At 37.3% G+C, this 14,198-nt stretch overlaps 1 protein-coding gene across 1 annotated transcript in view; it reads left to right on the plus strand.

The window, feature by feature from the left end:
* The window catches only part of LOC125229125 (SH3 and multiple ankyrin repeat domains protein 3), a 216,151-nt gene that overhangs the window by 158,603 nt on the left and 43,350 nt on the right, over nucleotides 1–14,198 (plus strand). Inside the window, exons 4-5 of the mRNA XM_048133904.1 lie at nucleotides 12,555–12,680; nucleotides 13,262–13,442. Of these exons, the coding sequence (XP_047989861.1) occupies nucleotides 12,555–12,680; nucleotides 13,262–13,442 (307 nt within the window). The remainder of the gene's footprint in view (nucleotides 1–12,554; nucleotides 12,681–13,261; nucleotides 13,443–14,198) is intronic.

Below are 14,198 nucleotides of genomic sequence, written 5' to 3' on the forward strand. Positions count from 1 at the left end.
TCCGAGCCTGTAGGTAAAAAATAAAATACCATGTCCGACGATAATAAATTATCTGTCACGCTATGGCAAGTATATCATAAATATCTATATAATTTTCGAATAATATTATTGCTGCTTAGAAATAAAAAAAATATCTCTAATTAGCGGTCTACAGACCTTTTGATCTGTCGAAATCACAGAAAAAGTTGGTATATTGATTAGCCGATCAAATTGCCAATTTCATTGTCCCGTCTGGGTGCACCTTAAATCTACGATGTAATAATAATTTTAATATCGATAAGAACGACACTGGCCAAACTGTGGCAACATTCGTTCACACTTACTTGTCAATTTGGTCCGTAGGATTATGGATTTTACTTTACGTAGTCGCCACGCGCTCGCGTGTCCGTGCCAAATTAAAACTATATTACGGAGATACTATGGAGGTTATGGAACGCATAGGTGATAAATAATGGATTTACTGAGACCGCTAGCCTTTCAAAGGAAATATAGTCGTATTATAAAAGCATTAAACTGGTATAAATGTTGATAATTTATCTTCTACGTGGTCAACCCACGGGAGCACGGGACGGGATAACGCTGCAAAGATTTTCTTTAAAAAAAAATGGTTTCCATGACGTGTAGGTGATTCCAAAACGTGAAACTTGAAGTTGTTAATTTTATAGATTTAGGTACTGTCAAAGTCCTAGACGAATTTTTTTGTGCACCGTCATCAGTAGAACAAAGTGTAGATAATATATAATAATACCTAACTGTCATATTTTCATAGAGTTTTAACATTAGATAAAGGTTGACTCACGTTAGACCGGGCCTGGTCCGGGTCCGGGACGGAGCTTCCGGCGCATTTCTTCGGAAATCTATGGAAAGCACCATAGATCTCTGTCACCAGATTCATATAAATCATCATCCTCCTTGCGTTATCCCGGCATTTGCCACGACTCATGGGAGCCTGGGGTCTGCTTTGACAACTAATCCCAAGATTTGACGTAGGCACTAGTTTCTACGAAAGCGACTGCCATCTGACCTTCCAACCCGAAGGGTAAACTCTAGATCTTATTGGAATTAGTCCGGTTTCCTCACGATGTTTTCCGATGTTCCAGATTCATATAAATATCACTATCACTACATAGTATAAAACAAAGTCGCTTTCTCTGTCCCTGTGTATGCTTAAATCTTTAAAACACGCAACGGATTTTGATGCGGTTTTTTTTAATAGATAGAGTGATTCTAGAGGAAGGTTTACATGTAGGTATAGTACCCGTGCGAAGCCGGGGCGGGTCGCTATAACCTATAAAAGCATAGCAACATCCTGACAGGTCCTGGCTCCATCTAAACTATCTGCTCATGCCATACAAGCGGAGCTGTCAAAATCGCTGACAACTTATCTTTTTAACCGTTTCTGTGCGGATGACACGAGAGGCGTGTCATCAAGGTTTTTTTTGCGTGTGGCGTATGACACGCGAGGCGGCGAGGCGTGTCATTTTAAAATCGACAAGTTGTTCGCCGCAACAGCGAAAAGTTTTCGAAAATGGAACACGCAACGAATCGGTTAAAAGACTCTAAGCGCCAAACTTATACCCTGTCTCTTTCCTACCTTTGAGAGACCAAGAACAATACCGTAGTGATAATGAAACTTTCCCAGTGAGCATTGGTAGTACACAAAAAGTGTGAGTTAGTAGGGCAGCGGGCTGAGAATGGGTGCGCAGTCTATAAAGACATCTGTGGCCATTGTATGCATATTGCGCTAATTGTTATAACCGGAACACCTACGTCGAGTTTCGGGTACGCATAGACATATAATACAGTATGTGTAACCCGTATGAGTAACCGTTAAAGAGCAGGGCGAAATGTCATCTCGCTGCAAATTGGAGCAATTCTATCATCTTTGAATTTCGACCGATCGATATCGTCTATTTCGTTTAATTCTACTATTAATATATAATAGAACTGAAGGAGCTGTCAATAATATCTAATATCACTAGATTCCCAATTTCTAGCGTTCGTATTTCCGACTATTTCCACAGACTTTAGAATGACGAAATTATGCTTCCGAAAATTGTGTTGCTGTTGCGGTTGGAATTTACATTATTATCATCATTCTCCTTGCGTTATCCCGGCATTTGCCACGGCTCATGGGAGCCTGGGGTCCGCTTCGACAACTAATCCCAAGATTTGGCATAGGCACTAGTTTTACGAAAGCGACTGCCGCCTGACCTTCCAACCCGAAGCCGAAGGGTGACTAGACCTTATTGGAATTAGTCCAAATTTACATTATTATATGGAATCATTAAACACCCCGGCAGGTTTCTTTGATAAAACTGATAAAAGAACATAGATGCAAAATTTAAAACACATTTCGGCCATTTCACACTTTAGAAAAATGTGAAAGAACCGTGCATTTTTTGGCGCAAACACCTATTTATGTGGCTACCACAATTGATTTTAATACTCGATATTATCGTAAACGTAACGCCGTGTCTTGCGTGGGCGACGGTCGCGCGACCGTCGCCGTCCCGTTTCATACTTCCATATCGATAAGGTTTGATTTCGTATGCGTCGCATCGCCGTCGCGCGACCATCGCGCGACCGTCGCCCACGCAAGCCACGGCGTTACAGTACATGAGTACGAGTGGCGATAAATTAAAACACGAGATACGAATTTCCTTTTCGCACGTGTATCGTACGATGTTTTTCAGTACAGGTGGCCCTCCGAAGTTTCGACCTGACATAATATACCGGGTGGGGTCTGTAACAAAAGCAAAAAATTAAACTGTAGGCTGTACTCCTTACCCTGACCAACATTTCTTCAACGACTTTTAAAAATAACTTGTATTTTGTTATTTATCACCCTTGAAAGTTTAATGAGGTAATGTACTGCGAATTCTGTTAAGTCTAAAGTGTGACTGACAACGTCAATGACAACAATAATGGCGTCCATTGAAGCTAATATTTAGTTTATATGAAAAATTAGAAAATTAAAAACTTCATAATTTTTAAAAGTCGCTGAGGAAATGTTGGTTAGTTTAAGGAGTACAGCTAACAGTTTAATTTTTTGCTTTTGTTACAGACCCCACCCTGTATAATGAACCACTTCTCGCACTATTAGTGCATAAAATAAAACACCATCTGTACTGAAATAGTACATTACGATACAAGTGCGTAAAAAAGGAAGTTCGAAACGAGTGGCGATAAATTAAAACACGGCCGAAGGGAGTCTTTTAAATCGACACGAGTTACGAATTTCCTTTTCGCACGTGTATCGTACGACGTTTTTCAGTGCAGATGAGCCTCCGAAGTTTCGACCTGGCATATAGTGAACCACTTCTCGCACTAGTGCGTAAAAAAAACACCATCTGTACTGAAAAATAACATCCGGTATGGAGAAATAAGAGCACTACAAAAGGTTTCTTAATAGAACCAAAAATAAAATTACATACAATTTCTATGTCGATTACTGTCTGTCATAATACTAAGAAAATAATAAGTAAAACCTATGGAAGTTAACATTAGTGCCCACATCTTGTGTGCCTACTAAGCCCTCAGTAATATTTACAACCCTCCTACGGTGTGGCCTCCCACCATTGACAACTTCCATTCAAACTCTGTTTATTGCCTAATCACCATAAATTATTGGGAATGGCTAATTCAGAATATAACTATGAGCCAACAATGGAAAATAACAGAACTGATTTAGTAAGTGCTTTCATTTAATAACACCTTTAAGCCTCCGCCACACATAAAGCGTTTTGATAGCGTAGCGTTAGCGGTGCGCAATGATAGCGGTGCGCCGGCGGAACGCTGTAATTCTCAAATTTCGCTCCGATTGATTAAGTTTTGAAGGAGGAAACAGTCGAGAGCCGAACCTCGATTTTAAAGATTTTTTTCGCAATATCTTTTAACTGAGTTGTTCTTAATGGACAATTTTTTTTTCTATAAATCTAGTTAATAACACTAGTATAACATTACATAACATACAATCACGCCTGTATCCCATAAAGGCAGAGCACATGAAACTACTAAAGCTTCAGGGCCACTCTTGGCAAATAAGGGGTTAAAAGAAAACGAAACTATGGCATTGCAGTGACAGGTTGCCAGCCTCTCGCCTACACCACAATTTAACCCATATCCCATAGTCGCCTTCTACGACACCCACGGGAAGAAAGGGGGTGGTGAAATTCTTAAACCGTCACCACACTAGTATATTTAACTAAAATTCCCAAATTGAAAGGAGCCCCCCTTTCCGTTGTAGCATTTTCGCTCCTGTAGGTATAGTCTTAAGCTCATTGAGCATACAGTTGTCGTTGTGTGCGTGAGTGATGTGATGACATTAGCTGGGTACGTAGCCTAATGGCACAAACGCTCACGAAACGAAACGCTCGTAGATATGTATGTCTATTGCTCGTGCGTATTGGCGCGACAGAGCCAGACTACCTTTTGCGGCGTTTCGTTTTCGTTTCGCGTCGTAGAAATGCCATTCGGCTACGGGGCCTGGTGGGTGTTCGCATGTACAGTAAATAGAAGCGCTCATTTACAAGTGTCTGTGTGTGTGCGTGTATGTATGACTGTGTGTGTATGTTCAAGAATTTGCGACAGGCGTATTCTATACAAATCGACCGATATGTCTTGAATGCCACTCAAATCATTACAACCTATTATTGTAAACAGAACATGCCTACCAATCACTCTTGCCCAAATAACCTCTATTTTCGCATTGACGCAAAAATCCATTCATTATCATAGATTTACGCGGCTCCAAACTCATTTCGGCTCTCAGTCCTGTAAGAAATAGGTAATCTCGGAGGATTTTTAAAGCCTCAATATATACTGGAGACTGTTAGTGATGTGTTGTCAATATTTTCTGTTTATCGATGTTCATCTTTTTTTTTGCTGTTTTTTTTTATTTGTCAATAAATATTGAAAAATTCCATGTTGTTTTTTTTAATCACAAAATGTTTTTTTTAATACACGTTCCTTGTTTTTTTACAGACTAGTTTCGCTCATTTTATAAGTCAACTTTGTAAAATTTACTTCACATGCTCAAACCCCTAATTTTGTATAAGAAATCGATACTTCGCTTCTACATACTTTCTGTCAACTAGTAATTTTATGTTTTTTAACAAGTGCCTGTAGGTACCTTAAATTATTGTACAATCTTTTTTGCAAAAAATACCAAGTAGTCGTGACCAGGGACATACAATTGACTGACAGCTGCTACGTTATTGTCTCAGTGGGATGTCACATTGTCTCTTTTGTCGCTTCAAGGTCTCGTTACGAAATTATTCTAATTCTTAACTACAGAATGTCATTATCATTAAGTAGTTAAGGCTAATTGTCCGTTATTATTATTTATGAACGATCCTACAGATTATGCACTAATGTGAATCGTCACTACTTTGAAAAAAATCGTATCTTCTTCTGCCAGAAAAAAACAAATGTAGTTTCAACTTTGAGTAGCAGTATGAGATAAGAGATTTTTTCTAATCAGTGACAAAATTCTAACCAGAAATACGAGTATATAAGGTCCTAATTTATTAGATGCAGATATTTTTACAGCTGATAGTACTCGGTCTCTGGAGTATATTAAACCGTGAAACATTATAGCTTTTACGATGTTTTTTTGGAGAAAACGGAAAAACAAATTTGCTACGTAAAAACACCCTGTTTATGTGATTATTAAATGAAAACTCATTGAACAGATTCTAGTACCTCTTTTACGTACCACTTAACTGTAACTGGCCACTTCAATGACATGTGCAGTTTTCCCGCCGAACCTTTACGACATTTACAACAAACAATTGTTGACATGACAGACAGTGTTATTGTGACATGTGATAATGCACATGATGATTTTTTTTAGACGAAATTATAATTAATTTTTTTTGTTAGGAAAATGAAATTAAAAAGGTTACATGAAAAGATTTCTTAATTTATATTTAAAGTTAATTATTTTAATGTAAAGTATCATGTGTTAAAATATCTGCAACTAATAAATTAGGACCTTATATAGGTGACTATTGTCAAGAGGGTTGTTATTCTGATGCAGGTATTGTAGGTATGTGGTGACAGTTCAGTATAGTATGAAAAAAAATAGTTCTTATGAAAATCCGCAACATGGCGCGTAGTCATATACACCGTGTTTCCGGTATCACTCAAAACCTCAGACACCCCAACTGATTTTTATTTTTTTAAACGTATCTAGAATATTCATTTTTTAATTTGATGATTATTATTTTTTTAAATTGAATATTTAATTTTCTGTGCAGCTCTACTCGACTTTTAACTCTACAAAAAAAATAATTGCTAGCTACCATCGTAAACCTTAAAACTGATTAATTGTGTACATTACTGCAACGACATAAGGTTTACCAATAGACAGCTATGTCACTGTAAAGCACGTTAAACTGTGTCACAGTAAACTTCAAATTGGACAGGAGACGCAGTAAGCAAATTTAAACCTAACATTCAACATGACAAGGTTGTAATTAGGTAAGAGTTCAATTTGTTATGACTTATGATAAACTTTAAAATTAAAGTGACGCACAACGTCAAACTCGTAGTGGAAAAAATAATAGTCCAAGTAACCAGCCAGTATTAATACCCCTAAATACTGAAAAAGGTATACAACCTCTAGCAATATGATATTCACAATATTGTATTACGAATTTGTAGAATGGGCACGTAAACAATAACTAATAATACAAATTAAAACAAAAAATATTACCCCCATCAAGATATAGCTCAATCGATTCTACTCTCGATTCTGAACAAACGGTTTTCAGGTTTTTAGTGTTAAGTGAAACACGGTGTATTTTTGGTCAGGGTTTAAAACATAGATTTGGGTGTTTATTACTGATTGCTCCAATAAGGTAGCACATATTTAGCTAATATAGTTATAATTTTAAAAAAGTCGATATTTTTAGCAAGTAAAACGCAGGCAGATGATAGTTTTCTAAAACTGAGTTCCTCGATAACGGGACATCACTAGTAGCACACGGGGATATTGGTAATCTGAGCCTGTGGCCCCGAGTGGCACATTTCCATATTGAAGACAGTAATACAACCTCCAATATAGAGTTTCCTTACAATATGTGCTATGAAAAATGACTTATTATGTTTAGTCTCGATATGACGGCTTCTGTATCTTTTATTACGTTACCTTATGATAATCGCTCTTGATGTCTTTTCTAGATTAAATTTGTACTGATTTTGAACTAGTTTTGATACGACCTTGATTCAGTTAACACAAAACTTTTTGAAAATTTCGAAGAATAAGAGAGGGATATTGCTCTTTTAAATTATGAAACATACCTAAACGATTTCGTACAACGACAGTATTTATTTCAATATTCAAGAATGTTAATACTACTCTTCAGGTAATGCGAAAATTCTGGCGTTTAATAGAAGTAGGTAATTTTATATTTCTTTTTCAATTTAAGTCAACAACTCATAACTCTTCTACTTTAATATCTTGGTGGTACTTAATCTCCTTTCAATATCCTCTATTCTAATTATAAATGTCATTATAAGAGACCGTAACCGTAATAATCGGGTTAATTCTGAAATTCAATTTCAGTGACTTCCGTTGAACAACGAAACAGAAGCAATTTGGAACTGACTCTTATCCGCAACTGACAGGTCTTGATGAACAAAAAATCTATCTTCGGCGTTTGACCGCGAATTCTCATTGGAGTTTTGTATATCCCAGATATGTGCCTGTTATTGACATTTTTAAAAGTTGAAAAAGTTGGAATGGCCTTCTAGCCCAATTCGTAGTTATCCTATTTATTTTGTTGAAAAGCCAGGAAGCCAGGAACGAACGAGTGAATGATATTGTGTGTGTATCTCATTAACCAATAAAATGGTGACACTGTATATAGACACAGGTGTCATACTTAGTCCGTTTTCACATTCATCATCATCACAGATCTTTGCGTCTATTGCAGACGATTTACACATTGCTGCTTCGACAACGGGTTTGGTGACTGTGGAGGCCGATTCGCGAGCGGCACGCGATTTTAATGGAAAAAATCCAAGATGGCGCCTGTAATGTATGGGGTATCGGTCCTACATCCGATATCGTATCGGATAATGTGAAAACGCACTTACAATTAAATTTTTGTTCATTTCATTCGGATTCGCTTACCTATCATCACAGTTGTTATCAGTTTCACATAGTTTGGGACCGTTTGAGCCTAGGTCAATCTAGCCAGCCTATATAAAACCGCATGCTATTAGTCGCAAAGTCAATGTAGAAGCCTGTGCAATAGCTGTGGCAATAGCAATGCCACTAGAAGATGAATATCGGCCTAAATCCAAGAACTATTGCCGGTCGATCAATAACGCAACCGCAGTCATTTACAAACTGCATCTCCTTCAGGGTTGTCCACTCTAAAATTCATATATTTCGGTTTAAGCATACCACTAAAATAAAGTCGACGTCGACGTCTACAATAAATCATCGTGTCTTGGTATAAAGTTAAAATAGCTAATTCTATTTTATTTTATTAATTTGCCTATCGCAATTTCATTTTCTTTCAACCCCTTAATTACCAAGAGGCAGACTGAAACTTGCAGTTTCATATGCTCTGCCTACCCTGTTTGGGAATAAAGGCCGTAGTTTATATATGTATGTGTGTAAACTACAGTAACGGTGCAGTGAGTGATCGACGTTAAGATTTGTAAAACCTTTAACACCTTGATATCACATACACATACTACTGCAAACCTACAGATATGTACTTACGGGCATTTTCAGAATTTGGGACACCCCAGTTAGCGTAAGTTGTGAACAAAAATTAACTCGCTGTCAGTTTTGTGATGATAATTAAGCATGAAATTTCTATAAAAATATTATTTTTGTGTTAATAACATAAACTTTAAGCGATAAGATACATTCAGAATGTAAAAAAAGTAAATTTTAGACAGATTTTATGCTTAATTGTCGTCACAAAACTGACAGCGAGTTAATTTTTGTTAACAACTTACGATGTATTTTACGGTCCGTGAATTCTATAGTAAGTTTAATTTAAAATGATGAATGTGTGTTTTTTTTCCTTTGACATTTTGTTTTAATTTCTTGTGTTTTTTATATATATGTTTATGGTTAGTATTTATCATTATTTTTTGACTAAGTTGTTTAAGATTATTTAAATTCCTTATTTTATTGTATTATTATTTTTGTATTTTTGACATGTGTTGTTTATGACATTAAAGATTTTGAATTGAATTGAATTTACGCTAATTGGGGTGACCTACATTTTGAAAATGCCCTTACTCATCGTACATCCTTATGTGTAATCTCTGCAACACCTACACCATCTTATTATATCGTAGTAATTTCAAAGTGTTGTGTTGTAACGAACTATTATATTCTTTAGCTGTAACCCTGGACTACATTCGAGTAAAGTGTGCAGTGTCTGTACATCAATCAATTCCTCAGCATCACCAATCAACCATTATGCTCATTTGTTGTCTTGGCCCTATGCCCTTTGTATTACGGCCTAGGTGAGTAGGTGCTGGCCTAGGTTATCTGTGTCCTTATAGCATTCACTCACAAAGTTTTATCGTCATAATAAAATTTAATATGTTTGATAACATATCATAATGTCTGAATCAAATCAAACCCGTTACTGTCTATGTGCATATTATGGTTAAAGAAATTTATTTTCTCAAAAGAAATTTAACATTTCACTTATATAGAGAAAATACAAGATAAAACAAATTATGAGTGAGCATGTAAATAATCTAACAGATTAAAATACTTAACGAGTAAAAGATTACACGTAAAAACAAAGTGTACAAGTGTATATTCACTTTATAATTGGACGTAGTTACGCAGAAACGTTCCATTCCACATGAAATTGTCATTAAGTTTTAGACATTGTATGAAAAATAAAAGTCTTTCATTTCAATGACAATTTCAGTTAGATTGGAACGTTTCTGCGTAACTACGTCCAATTTATCTCGGAAATATGAAACTATTAAGGACACTGACTTCTTTCTGCGACTTTATCAGCATGAGATTATATTGAGAATTCGAAAATTACGTCAAAATATCCACTAACATTTGTTTACATCATGAATCTTGACTAAGCTTTTACTATATTAATTTGCATCTTATCGGTGACCTATGAAATGCGGTCTAGAATTCTAGACTACATAATTGTGTCACCAATACCAAACTAATAAATAAGAGGCATTATCAGTAACCCTAACCTCCAGTAATTATTTAGGCTGCAACCTGAATCTGTCAAACATAACGTTTACTCGGTACTTGATTGAAATCAATTTTGATAATTCGTGGAGCATTGTATCCGACAATCAGGAAAAAAATCTTCTCATTTATGCGGTCACCGAATATCAGGGTTATTCTGACTTTAATAACAGAGAAATTAAATCTTGATTAGATATGGATCTTGACAGTGGTACTGTCAAAATTATAATTTCTTCCACCATTAAGCGACACTTTACTCCAATTCTTGTCTTACATAAATGACCAATTTGATTGAGATGCTGTTAGGCCGCTTCCCCAGTTGTCGGTGCGGTATCGGTGCAGTAAAACAAGTATTATATATAAACAATAAGTGTGGAAGGGACCTTAATACAAACACTTCCCATCATACCACATAGCACCAGACCACTTCTCATAATACCCACCTTGCAGCAGCAGGTAGAGGTGCTTAGGGTGATGTCACATGAGAGTAATTTTTGATGCCCAATTCCGGTTGTCATACACCGGGTCACGTGATCACGCATAGGTATATTGTATTGTAAAGCGTGACCAAAATTGCGCTGCAGAAACTACACGTGTAGCTTCACCGTTAAGCCTCTGCCAAACATAGGGCGTTTTGTTAGCGTAGCGTTAGCGGAGCGGAGTGAGCTGAATACGCTCGCAATCTGCTACGTCCGGCGCACCGCCATCCATCATTGTGCTCCGCTAACGCTGCGCTCTCAAAACGCGCATGTGTGGCCGAGGTTTTAGAGTAGGTACTTGTAGAAAAAGACAACACAATTTTTGCACACTTTGGCAATGGCGCCTTACAATCCGCAAGTACAAGCTCAAGTGCAGCGCATTAGCGCACCAATTAAACCTGACGTTGATTAACGACTAAGGATTTTTCTCTGCTTATTTATTCCGTTTTAACGAGTTCTTTAGAAATGAGGTTATTATTTAAGAGAACTATAATCAGGCACTAAGTTCTCTGTTATTAAGAATTCGAGTATTTGCGATGTCGAATAACGTCAGTCTATGAAAGTCACACTGGTATGAGAAAAACTCTCACATTGAATTAATTGGTTAACTAACAGACAATAGTTGATAAGCGGTCACTGCCGCCAATGCCGCGAAACACCAGAAGGGTTGAAGGTACGTGATAGGTGTACACACTTTTCTAGAAGGATGAAGGTCATATCGGTCCGCAAATACCGCAGGCAACAGTTCATTCCATAGTGTAGCTGTGCGAGGCAAGAAGTTGAGGACTGCTAGTGTAGCCATCTAAGGGTCACTTGCACCACTGAAAATAGAGGGTTAACCCGAGGATTTACCCACCATTTTATATGGAATTTGACAGTTGATAGCTCACTAACCCTGAGTTGTGGTTGGTGCAAGTGGGCCTAAGTGATGGAGATTTACCATCCATAAACTAATACTGAGCCAAGTAAATTGATATTCCTTAAAAACAGTGATTAAGAAGTGCATTCGATTATACACAGTGATTTATAATCCCCCATACACAGTAATTACTATGTTGAAAGCTCACAATAAATGGATGCACTTACTTTTATGCAATTTACGTGATAAATTGTCTGTTACGAAACGTTGCATGTGAGTAATCTTGTACCGTTTATGAACGATATTTGTAACGATTGGATCAACACTGTGGGAATACTTTTTTGTAGATTTGTGGGGCACTCGGCTCAGTATAGTAGAGTAAATTAAGCAAGCTAAATCAATTCCAATAAATGACAATACAAAATAACACTATTACGATGTGAAACATACTAAAAGACATTAGGTAAAGATGTAGTTTACTAGATTAGATTATTTATTTCGGCAATAGAAATGTGTGTTTTTTGCGTGTACTTTTTTATCTTCTCATGCATTTTCTTAGTAAAGTAAGATATTTTGTTTCATCGTCATACAGAACACGGACTTATCTACCTACTTGTGTAAAGAAGACTACATACTATTTTGATATTCAAATATAATCAATTAATACACCTAGCAATGTTTAGCTATTCCTTGCGATAATTTCATAACAATTACGTAAGTTGTGTTTACATAGATTAGAAATGTGTCACTATGTGAATGTAAACATATCGCAGCGGCATATAATGTAGAGGTAAATGTGGTAATGAAAGTAGGGTACCTTATCACTTTATAACAACAAATTGCATACCTAAGTATAATAAATAGTTTAACAAGGGTACCTACCAAAAATCTTAGAAAAGTCAGACCCCCCATCTCTTAGAAATAAAGTTCATAATGATGAAAATGTTCCCTCTGCTTTAACTACATCCGTGACAGCAGTACTGAGCCCTCATTCTTGTTTCAGGAGCTGAAAGAAAGCTTCAACTATGGCCTCTTCTGTCCGCCCGTCAACGGCAAGGCTGGCAAGTTCCTGGACGAGGAGCGACGCCTGGGGGACTACCCCTTCAACGGCCCAGTTGGTTACCTCGAGGTAAGCTACATTAATAAAGGAAAGCTTCAACTAATGGCCTGTTCTGTCCGCCCGTCAACGGCAAGGCTGGCAAGTTCCTGGACGAGGAGCCACTCCGGGGGGACTACCCCTTCAACGGACCAGGTGGTTACGTCGAGGTAAGTGACATTCATCAAAGAAAGCTTCAACTATGGCCTCTTCTGTCCACCCGTCAACGGCAAGGCTGGCAAGTTCCTGGACGAGGAGCGACGCCTGGGGGGACTACCCTTTCAACGGGCCAGTTGGTTACCTCGAGGAAAGCTACATTAATGAAAGAAGAATCTACTACGGCTGTATTATCGGCGCTCAAACGCAAGGTAGGCAAGTTTCTAAAAGATTCTACGGATTCTACCCCTCCAGTTAAAGTTCAATGGCAAACTCTGAGCAAGACGTTGAAAGAAGTTTGAAGTTGGATTAAAAGAAGTTTTTGGTATAAAATAAGATTAACAAGAGCAAAATTTCGAAGCGAAGTAATTTTTTAAATCATTGATGTATGATTACTTGTATTCCTTTCTAATTCCTCCACCTGTAAACCACTAATATGACTTAATTTTTTTTTTCAGCTGAAGTACAAGCGGCGCGTGTACAAGATGCTGAAGCTCGACGAGAAGACGCTGAAGGCGCTGCACTCGCGCGCCAACCTACGACGCTTCTTAGAGCACGTTGCTCACGCGCAGATCGACAAGCTCACTAAGGCCTGCGCCAAGGGGCTCGACCCCAACTTCCACTGCTCGGAGACCGGAGGTTAGTAACAGGCTTTGATGCTAAAGTAAGACGGGAGATACTGTCCTCTCACGCAATCTGCGCCGCTTCCTAGAACACGTTGCTCAAATGCTCAAACGCAGATCGACAAGCTCACCAAGGCCTGCGCCAAGGGGCTCGACCTTAACTCCCACTGTAGACTGGAGGCTAGGAGGCTGTAGTAACCATTTTTGACGCGGATCAGTGTGACGAAGACGATTATTTACTAGTGACGACTGACAACACGCTTTCAAATACATGTATAGCAAAACTTCAGAAAAACTTATCAGGCAAAAGATACCACAAGTTAATTTTCAAATAATATCCAACTATGGAAAAAGACACATTAGTTTTTGAAGTATTTTTTTATGACGAATGGATAATCATTGCTTGAAATCGCATGCGTTTTCTCACAAACATTTTAATGTTACCAAAAGTAGGTATCCAACTATCCATCAAAATCTAGGGGTCCATATTGGCTCATATAAAATTATTTGTTATAAAATTATTGTTTATACCGATTTGTGCTCCGAATGATCATTTCTCATAATTTTACTTATCATAATTTTGTTTCGTTATTATCAATAGTACTACTATCACTGTTCATAATAATCATTTAGTCGAAAATTTTTAATCATAAATTCTATACAAATATTTAATAACATTCATAATTTTGTGTTTAAGAAAATCATTCATCATAAAATTATTTAAAAAGTTTTGGGGAAGTTCTATGAAAAACTTGTGCCATTTATAGAAGCG

This window comes from Leguminivora glycinivorella, chromosome 8, assembly GCF_023078275.1.
Source record: "Leguminivora glycinivorella isolate SPB_JAAS2020 chromosome 8, LegGlyc_1.1, whole genome shotgun sequence".
Lineage (NCBI taxonomy): Eukaryota > Metazoa > Arthropoda > Insecta > Lepidoptera > Tortricidae > Leguminivora > Leguminivora glycinivorella.